At 39.2% G+C, this 12,400-nt stretch overlaps 1 protein-coding gene across 1 annotated transcript in view; it reads right to left on the bottom strand.

Annotated features, from left to right (window-relative positions):
• The window catches only part of RANBP3L (RAN binding protein 3 like), a 45,342-nt gene extending 43,872 nt beyond the window's left edge, over window positions 1-1,470 (bottom strand). The window contains exon 1 of the mRNA XM_043599827.1: window positions 722-1,470. Coding sequence (XP_043455762.1) covers window positions 722-812 — 91 coding nt within the window. The 5' untranslated portion in view covers window positions 813-1,470. The remainder of the gene's footprint in view (window positions 1-721) is intronic.
• Window positions 1,471-12,400: the final 10,930 nt, after the last annotated feature.

The following is a 12,400-nucleotide window of genomic DNA, read 5'->3' as shown; positions in this document are numbered from 1 at the left end:
TTGCTGTCCGTGCCAGAATGGGTTGGAAAGATCATCTTGTCTATTCATGTCAGCCATCTGCCACTAATTGATGCAGCTGGCTGGGTAGTGGATTTGAAATTTTAAAAAAGACTGATGGTGAAAATGGCTGCCAGGTAGATAGCTTAGTCTGAATGAGTGCCCATCATGTGAAATGTGACACTTTTCACTGTCTTTCTCCAGCTGTTCCTACATCGTAACAGGGAAAGAGCCAAGAATATATTTATTTTTCCCACAAGTGAGTGAGTCAGAGATCCAGGCAAAATTAGGCTTCAACTTTCAATCCAAAAGTGTGCCATTAGTGGCAGGACAGGGAAGACAGTTCCAGTGTAACATAAAGCTAATCTCAGCAAATTCCCCTTGTAGCTGATTTAGCCTTCCCTGGATGGGTGTTTTGAATTACACAAATATAGCATACTCTAGAAAAACAACAGTGGCTGGAAGTCTCAGCACATAAGCCTCAGAAGGACAAGTCCAAGGAATAGCATTCTTGATAGTCTCCCATAGTCCTTTAAAAACCAGGAGTGAACCCAAGTTAACTCACCCTTATGCATTACTATTATGTCTATTCTCAGAGTTAAAAAAAAATCAAAAATTATAAAGCATCTGCAAACCAGAGATTCCCCAGGCACTTCCCCAGCCTACCATTCCTCCTGGAATGCAAATGGCCAGGTCACAGAACGCGTTTGCCTGGCTGACTCACCTTGCTGTTGCTGGTCTTCTGGAAGCTTCAGTTTACAGGTATAAAAACTGTTAAACAGGTGCCTGCTGTCTTTTCTCTGTGCAGTAGACATGGTGCTGGCAATACGGCTGTGGTTCCAGTATCACTAGGACATTTCCTTCCTCTGGTTAGTCACCTAAAATGGTCTTCACCAGACACCCAGAGCCACAGAGGTACATGCAGATCCTGTCCTTGAGTGTAAAACATTTACTTCTCTAATAAACTTCCAAGTGCTTTCTAGTCATGATTCTTGAAATAAATATTGACCAATATAACTTCCCCTACATACAAAGATGCCAATTCATTTGGATAAAAGCACAGCTTAATTCGTCTTTCATTTCAAAGTACTTTGAAGCTTTCCCCTCTACAGTGTAAAATCCTACAAAGTAACTATTTCTAACCAATTACAGTTTTGGCAATGTTTTGACCCATCTGCTGACACGAAACCTAATGCCTCTAGTATTTCAAGAGGACTGCTAGAATAAGATACACAAAATTTAAAAAGTGCTGCTGAGTTAAATCCAGTGATTTCCAAGCCTGGTCTGAGTTACCCTCTGTGACAGCTGAAAGTGAACAGTTCTTAAAGGAAGCTGAAGGAGGAGGGGCCGAGGGAGCTAGGCTGATTAGCATAAAGAGGCAGGCAAGAAATGGCATTGGAGTTGCTTTGAATAATAGTGACCAAAGCAGGGATTCTAAAAAGATGCTCTGATGTTATAGTCACCACGTTTCTGACTTGTGCTACTTTGTAATTAGAACAAAAGCTCAAGGCAGGGGTTTATACTGCATGGATGTTCATTTGCACATGCAACATCTGAAGGGTATAAGCGGAACTGGTAATGAGCTCATGGAAATATACTGCTGGGACTTTCAGTTTCTGTAAACACCTCTGAGTCTTCAGAAGGGGGCAGTTATAGAGCAGCCTGCCTGCCAACGCAACTGTTTGGAGTTCTGGAAGACAAATAAACACATAAAACATTATCTTCCCAGAAATCTACCTCTGATTCCCTTTAGACTCTCCATGTCTACTTCTAGGTCACAAAACAAAGAGATTTCCAGTGGTTCCTTGTGTTGAAATAGCATATTTCATTGAAATATTCATTGAAATAATAGCATAGTTAATTACTGTTTAAAAACAAACCCTAAACACCTTTCATTTAACTCAGAAGCTGTTACCCCTGAAATTGTAATGAACATTACTAGATGCTGCCCTTCAAGATTCCACAGCTCTTTGTAGATTCTGAACGGAGGTGGTGGACCAGGATGAAGGAGAAAGGCAGAGTGCTTAGCCTCAAAGTCTGAGCTCCACAGCTTCCTGGGCGCACTTGGAAATTGGTGCTAAGCTTGAAACCCTAACTAGAAGGTTACCTCTTTGCCGGATCTGGACAGGTGTTCTCCTTCCACTTTGAGGCGATGAACAATTCCCCAAACATACTCTGACTTATAAAAACCCTTGTGATATGTGTGATTGTTCTTTCATCATTGCCATGACTTATTAAACCACCTTTATTATTTTAATAGTCTACCTGTTTTGGGCCCCTCACAGTACAACAGGTTATAGAAGTATTTAGCTACTTTGAAAGAGATTCCAATTGTTAGAGAAACATAGTTTCTGCTTTAACGGTTGGCATTTATCTCCTGCTTCACAGCAGTCATGGCAGAAGGCTGAAGCATTTTCTTCCAGAGTGACATAAAGCTATCAACATTCTATCAAGTTGTGGACCTCACTGATAAGCATATTATTATATAGGTAAGTCAAATAACCCATAAAACTGTAAGTCAGCCCTTGAGAGAAATGGATTCTTTAAAAAAAAAAGTTTTATAGTGAGAAATTTAAATATATATATATATGTGTGTGTATATATATATGTATATATATATGTGTATATATATGCATATATATGTGTGTATATATATGTGTGTGTGTGTATATATATATATATATATGAATAGGTAGAAAGAATAGCATAATAAGCCCTATGTGCCCATCACTTGGATTTAATCATTATCAATAATTTCAAAACATTTTTACATTTTGTTCAAACTGGACCCAAAGGTCTACACATGGTCTTTGGTTGATATGTCTCGTAAGTCTTTTTCACTGTGTAGGATTCTGTCTGAGAGAAAATATTGCATGGGGATTAATATCTTACATTTACCCTGATTTATGCCTGCTTTTTCAAGGAAGCCCCTAGACGCCTCCATTCTTCTTACGCTTGGATGTAAAGCTGAGAGAAGGGGGAAAAGGAATGGTCAGCTGACCACAGAGGCTAAAACAGCTAACTTCCAGCCCTGGTGCTCCATTAGTGGACTGTGTAACCTTGAACCAGGTACTTAACATCTCTGAGTTTGTGTCTTCATTTGTCAAATGAAACAAATGTTTGGTAAACAATGCAAGAGGTTATTCAATACTTATTCTGTGAATATAAAGACTTGAGAAAATAAGGAGATTCCTGTTTTGTCTTTGGCTATAGCCTGAGGAGAAAGAAATAGATTTAAAACAAAAGATATGAGTAGGATTTGGGAGTGTATCTGAAAATCTAGGCCCTTGATTTTCCAACCTGGCTGAGCACTGTAATTACTCTGGGAATGTCATAGAGATTCCTGACTCCCAGCTGCAATGTTGGAGGTACGGGTGGTGTCTGAAATATATATATGCATACATATATATATTTAAATATTGTTTATATTTTATATAAATATATGATTTTTTTTAGATGGAATATTTATAAAGTCCTCTTGTCCAGGTAAACATGCATAACCTGCTTAAATAGTCTGCTTTGCTCATTCTTTCATTCATTATATCTCTCCTGAGGGCTGATGACACCAAAAACAAGAATGCTTTAAACTTAGTTTCCAGTGCCACAACATTAGGGAATAGGGACAATCCCCAGGGAGACTTACTGCCTGGTTCCTCTATGTCCCACTGTTGTGCATTATTGAGTCAGCCCTGGGCAGTGACCCTGTGGTTGATTACTTGAGTTACAGAGACTCCTGGGTTCTTACACAGCATATCGAGTCACATTTCTGCTCTGGGAGGAGACTGTTTTGACTCACCAATTTCCACTGAAAAAAAGCCAGGATAGATGAAAGTAATATGTAATAGGAATATGTAAAATAATATCAGTTCTATCAGCCATAGTTAGAATCAGTTATAATAAGCCATACCCTTATTTTTCAGAAACACTACCAAGTTAGTAGCTCATAATGGGCATATTATACTTTGCTTTTTGCTTGTAAATAAAAGCAAAGAGTCAGAGTGTAGAAAGTGAAGTCTGGTTGGGTCAAAAAACAAGTGAATAATATTTGGCATTTTTTACTTGCAATTTGATTAAAGATGAGTTAGAATTTCTATGAAACTCGAGCTTATTCCCTTACCAACTCGCTGTGATGTCAAAAAGATACCACTGTTGAATGGCATGTTACAGGTAAATAATTGATCTTCTCAACGACTGCGTTTGGGATGGATACTGGGAAAAATGATATTTTATGATTAGAACTTATAGCTCAGAAAGCATAGTGCTTGGTTAAATAATATGAATGGTCCTAAGTTTATAGGCGAGTTTTCTTTTTTCAGTTGAACCATATTTAAGAAGCAGGAACATATGCCTTGGACATTAGTATGCAAGTGAGTTATTTAATTAATAACCTGCCTTGTTTCAAAAGTGTTTATGATAGTGTATATCTACTCTTTGAAAGTGTTCAGAGTGCTTTGAATGAAAAGTATAAGTAAAAAGCAGCAGTATTACATTTATCACTCTTATCCTCAAAGAATAGGATAAAAGACCCCTAACATGCAAACATGAAAACCATGAAGCCCTGGCCAGAGCCTCACTACAACCCCCAAAGCACTGCAGGGATTATTACATGGCCATTTTAGTTCAATACTCATGAACTAGTGTTACGACTTTAGAATTTCTATTGATTTTAAATAACAGATCCTCTGCTCCTTTATAACATTCCATGGTAGATTTTTTTTTAAGATCACGCTTCCTTCCATCAAAGACATTGTGGACGAGAATGTAGAGTTTCAGGCTCTCACAATGGCTTATGTAACATGCTTATCATAAAGCTCATCAAGGCAGGCTTTTGTGGCTGTCTAGAGTTGTGTTACTCTAAGTCACTGTATGTTTTTAGCTCAAAGAATTTCTCAGGTAGCACAGTTGGCTGGATTCCCATAATTGCTATTTGTTAAAACATGGGAGATGCAAATGGTTGTATTAGAGGTTGTTCTGCTTGAACGCTTGTTCCTCTCTACGAATTGAGGCGACACTGGCATAGCACCAAACTGCTTACCTATTCAAGGTGCTCACACTCTGAAATTGCCACCATTGATCTTTAATCCATTGAACATCAACATTCGGGTCTTGGTTATCAGAAATATTGCCTCACTCCATAAACATTGCCTTGGCATTTGAAGCAAAATTAATTTTGGCCCTTTCACAGATGAGCCTCAGATCTGGCTGCAACAGGGCTCCCTCTGGAGGTCAGCAGAGTCCAAGGTCAGTTAGCAAAATAGCCTTGGCCTCAGCACAAAATAAACCCATGTCTTCAGAATGGGGTCTTGTATTAGTGAGCTCAGGAAATGCTTATCTGTGTCTGAAGTTGTAGGAAAGTTACCTGATTATTCTCCTATGGGTTGCTATGTGCTGGTATTTAATCTCTGTAGCTGTACATTTTTTCTGTCTTTATAGCCAAAGTGAAAACAAGACAAAATAAAACCAAAGGGCAGAAAAATGCAGAGTTTTATTTTGTTTGTTTTAAGTGGCAAGGAAACTGGAGTACGGTGGTTCTGGTTCCATAATGTCCACCATCTGGGTAGGATCAAATGATCCTACAGAATCTGAATTCCACCTAAAAATGTTTGAAGTACATGGGCATGAGGTCAATGGGTTTGCAGCAGAACTGAACTCTTTGAAGGTAAACACTCATTAACTGGGATCATTTCCAAAATAAAGCAAATTAACTTGCACCAGACCAAACTTTTGTTACTTGATATGAATTTACATTCACAGGAATAATCACCGAACTATGTTTTTCCCTCACTACCTCCTTCATACCTTCCTTCTTCCATTAGTTTGTTTGTTGGTTCCTTCCTTCCATTCTTCTTTTTCCTTCTCTCTATTTCTTCTTTCACTCATTTTCTTTTATGTTAATTAAATGGAGTATAATGCATTATATTCCATAATATACGTCTGGAATCTGCTTCAAAATAATTTGAGTGAGGGAGATATGGAGGGTATAGACAAAATAAGACTTGCCATAAATTCTACTGTATTTTAACTAGTGGTTGTAGGGGAGAGGTGCCTGGAGAAAACAAAGTCACTTCCCTTTCTTCAAATAAGGCTAAAATTTGAAAAATGTATTTTTTGTTCAGTAAAAATAGGAATAGAATCCCAATGTCCTAAGCCATAAGGGATCAGTTCCACTGAAAAGTGTACAGTGGGGACTCAAAATTTTAAAAACATTTGGGGCCAGGGAAATTTGGCTTTCTGTTAATTGGCAAGTGTTCCAGTGGGACTCTGTTTTTGTTGGGATGTATTATGTTGTGTGTACACATATATGGACCAGAGTCTCTGCTGAGTCTATAAGGTTCAGAAAAAAATGGTTGATAAAATCTTGGTTTTTGTCAATTTATCTCAATAAAAGCTTCTTGGAATTCCCCACCCCCTGCCCATAAGAAAGACTTGCCATAAATTGATATTTATTAAAACTAAGTGAACACATGAGACATATTATTCCTTCATTTATATATTCCTACATATATATATATATACATATATATTTAATTTCCATGATTAAACATTTTAAATATAGTTACTTTTAATGAACCTGATTGAAAGAATACAAGGAATGGGCAATGTGATTTATTAGGACGTGGAGAGAAGCTCTCCACATTTCTTTTCCTATTTAACTTTTTACTCTCTATGTTATAAAACATATACAAAGATGGAAAATGTTAACATTCATACTATATTTGTGGAGCAGCACATGAATACCATTTATAAGCAAACAAACAAACCCACATTGGGCTACACTCGGAAACATCTGCTATTGACAAAGGGGCATGATCATTAAGCTCAGAAAGACCTCTGTGGCAGAGGAGAGCCATGTAAGTCTGGGCCTTACGTGAAGATGCCACACTCATTTTTAAATAGGACCAGATGGTCATTTTACTCACTACTTCTCAACCGTACAGATGTTCCCTTCTACACCACTTAAAAAAATTTATTACTATTTTATTTTTAAACTTTCGATTAAAAAAGCAATTAGGTTGTGTGTTATGGGGCTGCTGTAACAAAGTATCATAAACTGATGGCTTATAAACAACTGAAATTAATTTCTCACAGTTCTGGAGCCTGGAAGTCCAAGATCAGGGTGCCAGCATGGTGGGGTTCTGGTGAGGGCTCTCTTCTGGCCTGCAGGCTGCTGACTTCTCACTGTGTCCTCACACAGTGGGAAGAAGGTGAGAGACCTCTCTGGAGTCCCTTTTATGAGGGCACTAATTCCATTCAGGAGGACTCCTTCCTCATGACCTAATCACCTCCTAGAGGCTCTACCTAGCACCATCATATTGGAGGTTACGATTTCAATATCTGAATTTGGGGTTGGGGAGGACACAAACATTCAGTCCGGAACAGGTTGTATTTTCAAGAATGGGAGAGGTTTTAATATAAATTCAGCTCCTTGGCGGGGCATTGGAGAAAAGGTATCTAGGAACTCGTTATATTCCCACATATATGACTTCAGAGTCCTGCTCATGATAGTCAATAAATATTGACTGTTGGACTACAACCACTTCCTGCCTCCCAAACCACACACACACACACACACACACACACGCGCGCACACACACACACACACACACTCCTTATCTCTCTGGCATTCATGAATGGCATGTGAGGATCAGGTTTTGTAGCTCAGACATTGATATGTAGCTTCAAATAACAACAGCACCTAGTGAGCTGTAGGGTGGGGACTCCCTGAACAGTTGTGTCAGAACCAGGGCCACCAAAGCCACTCCTTTGTTGCACAGTGAGGACCCAAAGTGACTGAAGTTGAAGAAGATGGAAGGGTCAGAATACAGGATCCTGCTCATTGTCTCAGGGGTCCAGTTGGGTAAATCAAGAAAGAATCAACCTTCTACTTCTGATCTTTTAAATTGTTTCTCAATTCAGAGGAGCTTGAAGCTCTCCCAGGAACTCTGCAGTCTACCTAGACTTAAGTGTTATTGGTACAATTAAATAAAACTCCTGGTATGTTTTCTTGTATATTACATATATCAGCTGTCAGCAAACATACACTTCTTCACTGTCAGCTTTCCAAAGTAAGCCCATGTAGATAATCAATCCTAAAAAACATTTAAAGAAGACAATAGAGAAAGGAACTTTTAAACTTACTTACAAAAAAAGACTAATTAAAATAACAAGCTGAGCACACACTTCAAAATCTATTCAGAAAATATGAAAAGTCATACAAAGGGGTAAGTAAAAAATATAGGTGATGCTCATTAAAGTGTCACCTTTATGTACATGCCATCGTTGGATGAAAAATTATGAGGACTTCTAAGAAGATTTAAAAAGGGGGGGGGGTGGAATCTGAAAAATAGAGTGGAATAAACCATAGTAAGAGAAATTTGGCATCAATAAAGATGAGTAACACGGACAACCAGCATGTATTAACGAGAAAACTGCATGTGGAAGAGTAATGTTTATCCACAGGATAAATCCTGATAATTTAAGAATGTAGGTTATCTGCTTGGAAAAGTCTTCTAAACAGGGCCCAGAAAGAGAAGTAGAGCTGAAAGTAACCTGAGACCGTCCCCTTTCCCCTTCCACCCAGAAAGAGACTGGAAAGAAATGTACTGAAGCCTTCCATAGCCAAAGTCCTCCTTTGTGGTAATTGGAGGATATCTTCAGGCTGCCTGTCTGCTTTATATCCATGAACCCAAAAGACTGTCAATACAACCAGGGCACTTATACAAAGCATGCAGTCAACCCCTAGGAGAAGTCTGCTGGGGAAAGAAGACTCACACACCTACAGAGGAAAATCATGCTAAGTCTCCATACAAGTCAACCTAAACCTTCACTCATTAATGTGAATGACCAATGTAAGATCATTAGATATTTGAGGAAAACCAATACAAGTAAGGAAAAGGACCAGATGAGCAAACAGAATAGATGACCTTGGAAAAACGAAATAGAAATAATGCAGGAAATGAAAGAGAACTTAAAAAAATAATTTGTTAGTGTCCTTAGAACAGAAAGGATATTACGTCCATAATATATGAACAGGTTGCCATCACAAACTGAATTGCCAGGACACTAGAAAAATTCTTGGTAATTAAAAATATGATTGCCCAGGGGCGCCTGGGTGGCGCAGTCGGTGAAGCGTCCGACTTCAGCCAGGTCACGATCTCGCGGTCCATGAGTTCGAGCCCCGCGTCAGGCTCTGGGCTGATGGCTCAGAGCCTGGAGCCTGTTTCCGATTCTGTGTCTCCCTCTCTCTCTGCCCCTCCCCCGTTCATGCTCTGTCTCTCTCTGTCCCAAAAATAAATAAACGTTGAAAAAAAAATTAAAAAAAAAATAAAAAGTGAACTAAATAATGAACCTGATTAAAGATAGAATTAGTCATATAGAAGATAAAGTAACGGAAATTTTGAGAACACAGAGCAAAATGACAAAAATTTTGAACAAGTTGAAACATGAAAAGTCTGTTTAGGAGGTCCATGTATACTCCTCAGCTGACTAGCTGTGACCTTGGGCAAGTTGCATAACACTAACACCCAGTGTTAAGTGTGTGTTTACTGTTTTCCAGCACTGTTTTAAGTCCTTACACATGTTAACCCATCTGATCCCCTCGGCAGTCCACTGTAGGCTGTCCTTCCGTTTGCCATCATCTACCACTACATCCTTGATTTGAGGAGCTGGATGTTCTGTAGTACTTTCACCTGATAAATTAATTTCTTTATAAAGTACCAAATAAGGGACATAGAGAGTCCACAACCTACCATTCATCCTCTCTTTTCAAATATTGGCCAGGGACCCCCTTTCTGCCTCCCTGCAAATATTGTTGCATCTGTGGTAGAGTCAAAACACACAAGCAGCCAGTCATAAAGCCAAGAAGTGTTGGAGGCAAGAAACCATGCCAAAGAGGCAGTGGTGATGTGTGGACATGTGGTTTTTCCCTAAACAGGGCTTCAAATAATATTGAATTAACAAGCAACCTTTAATAAAAAAGAGAGACCTGTAGATTTTATACAAAATTCTAAATTTCAGGTTCTTGTGACAAAACTGGAAGATTTGGTCCCTCTTCAAAAAAGGTAACGAGTGTGTTAGTTAGGATAGACTGTTGTAATAACTAGCCTCTAAGGCGCCTGGGTGGCTCAGTCAGTTAAACCTCTGACTTCGGCTCAGGTCATGATCTCACAGTTCGTGAGTTTGAGCCCCACGTCGTGCTCTGTGCTGACAGCTCAGACCTGGAGCCTGCTTTGGATTCCGCGTCTCCTACTCTCTCTCTGCCCCTCCCTCACTTGTGCTCTGTCTCTCTGTCTCTCAAAAAAAAAAAAATTAAATTTTTTTTAAAATAATAATAAATAGACTCTAAAATGCAGTGCCTCAAAGAAGATAGAATTTTTTCTTTTATAATAGTCCAGTGATGATCAAGAGGTCCAGACTAGGTAGGTGGCTTTCCCTGAGATCATCCAGGATCTCTGGTGGCTTCTATTTTGTTGTTCCAGAAGAAACATTTTCATTTACCATCTTTGATTTTAGAAAAGACTACTTTCACAAGAAAACAAATCCCTTGCCTTCTATACGTATTCCGATATCGAATGAATCAAGGCCAATTTAAAATCTCCTGCACCTTGCAGATGATGGATAGATATTTCAAAGCACTTTTATAAAGCACTGTTTTGAAAATGATAAAGATGTGACAAAACAAAACAAAAACTAACAAAACTTCTCTACAGACCATTATACATGACCTATAATGATGTGGATGGTGCTAACAAAGAGAGAAAATATGCAATGCTCCTTCTTCATTAGTACAGGAGTACCAATTAAGTATCTGTACTTAACTGCAAAGTCAATCACCTTGTCCTTTCATTTTTCATTCGCTCTGTAGCAGACATAGTTGAATGCCTGCCCAGCAGTGATTTCCTCCCTCCTTGATGTTGACAGAACTCTGACATTGTGCAGTTATGTGCTTCAGGAGAGGCGGGCCTCATCCCTGTCATTCCGGGTTGGTCTAAATCATCACATAGACCCCACTCTCCTTGCATTAAAGATTTCCAAGAAAATAATTTGTATCATGTCACATGGCTTTTACAACAAACAGGAAAAGTACTGAGAAAAACCACCTGGGTGGCTCAGTCGGTTCAGCATCTGACTTCAGCTCCGGTCATGATCTTGTGGTTCATGAGTTGGAGCCCCCACATCGGGCTCTCTGCTGTCAGCACAGAGCTCCCTTCGGATCCTCTGTCTCCCTCTCTGTCCCTTGCCCAGTTGCACACGCACACACACTCTCTCTTTCTCTGTGTCAAAAAAAAAATAAACATTAAAAAAAATGAAGTATTTAGTATCATAATTTCCAGGAGAGAGAGAAGTCATTCCATCAACACTGACTGGCTCGGTGCCATCCCTGCAGCTGCCTCACCTTCCACTCTAACAATGCTCGGAGCAGCAGGACACTTGTCTTTGGAAACCACACTTTGCCAATATCAACACAATACTTGCTCAGCTCCACCTTTCTGCATCTCCCTTCCTCTTCTTAATATTGCACTGAGTAGTCACTGGTACAGGAATCTGTAGCCAACAAAGACACATCAGGCCTTTTCATACTCTGTGCTCTCTCCCTGAGCTGCTCTTCCTCTTGCCTCTTCATTTTTCAAGCATCAACATCAAGCGTCTTCTGGGTGAAAGATTCTGTGGCCCCACCGTCTTCAGGATAGAGTTAACCATACTCTCTTCTGGGCTGGACCTATATTTTGGCTATATTTCTCTTATTGTATAATGCGTATTTCCTGATAATTCTCCATACACATATGTTTCTTCCCACTAAGATATGAGTGAATTGGGCTGAATATATGGTACTTTTAAATAGGAATAAAGGGCAGAAAGGAAAGGAGATGATAAGAAAAAAGAGAGGGAAAGATGGAGGAAGGGAAGAAAGAGAAGTGTTATGGTTTCTTTCTTTTTTCTCATTGAGACCATGATGAAATAATCAACTTGTGTCATGTTTAGATCCTAGCAGATGGTTCCCCAAACTGGGAAAATTTCTTCTCCATTCATGGTTAAGAAACAAAATGGAAAACATTGCAGCCAATTTTTAAAAATATTTATTTGGGGGGTGCCTGGGTGGCTCAGTTGGTTAAGCATCCGACTTCGACTCAGGTCATGATCTCGCAGTCCGTGAGTTCGAGCCCCGCGTCGTGCTCTGTGCTGACACCTCAGAGCCTGGAGCCTGTTTCAGATTCTGTGTCTCCCTCTGTCTCTCTGACCCTCCCCCATTCATGCTCTGTCTCTCTCTGTCTCAAAAATAAATAAACGTTAAAAAAAATAAAAAAAATATTTATTTGGGAAACATAGATTCATTAAGTGATTGACATCCATAATAAATAGAAAGAATAAAGTGCTACTGACCTAAGAACCAAAGACAGGCTTT

Source organism: Prionailurus bengalensis, chromosome A1, assembly GCF_016509475.1.
Source record: "Prionailurus bengalensis isolate Pbe53 chromosome A1, Fcat_Pben_1.1_paternal_pri, whole genome shotgun sequence".
In the NCBI taxonomy this organism is placed as follows: Eukaryota; Metazoa; Chordata; class Mammalia; order Carnivora; family Felidae; genus Prionailurus; species Prionailurus bengalensis.
This window is presented reverse-complemented; position numbering and strand designations above follow the sequence as displayed.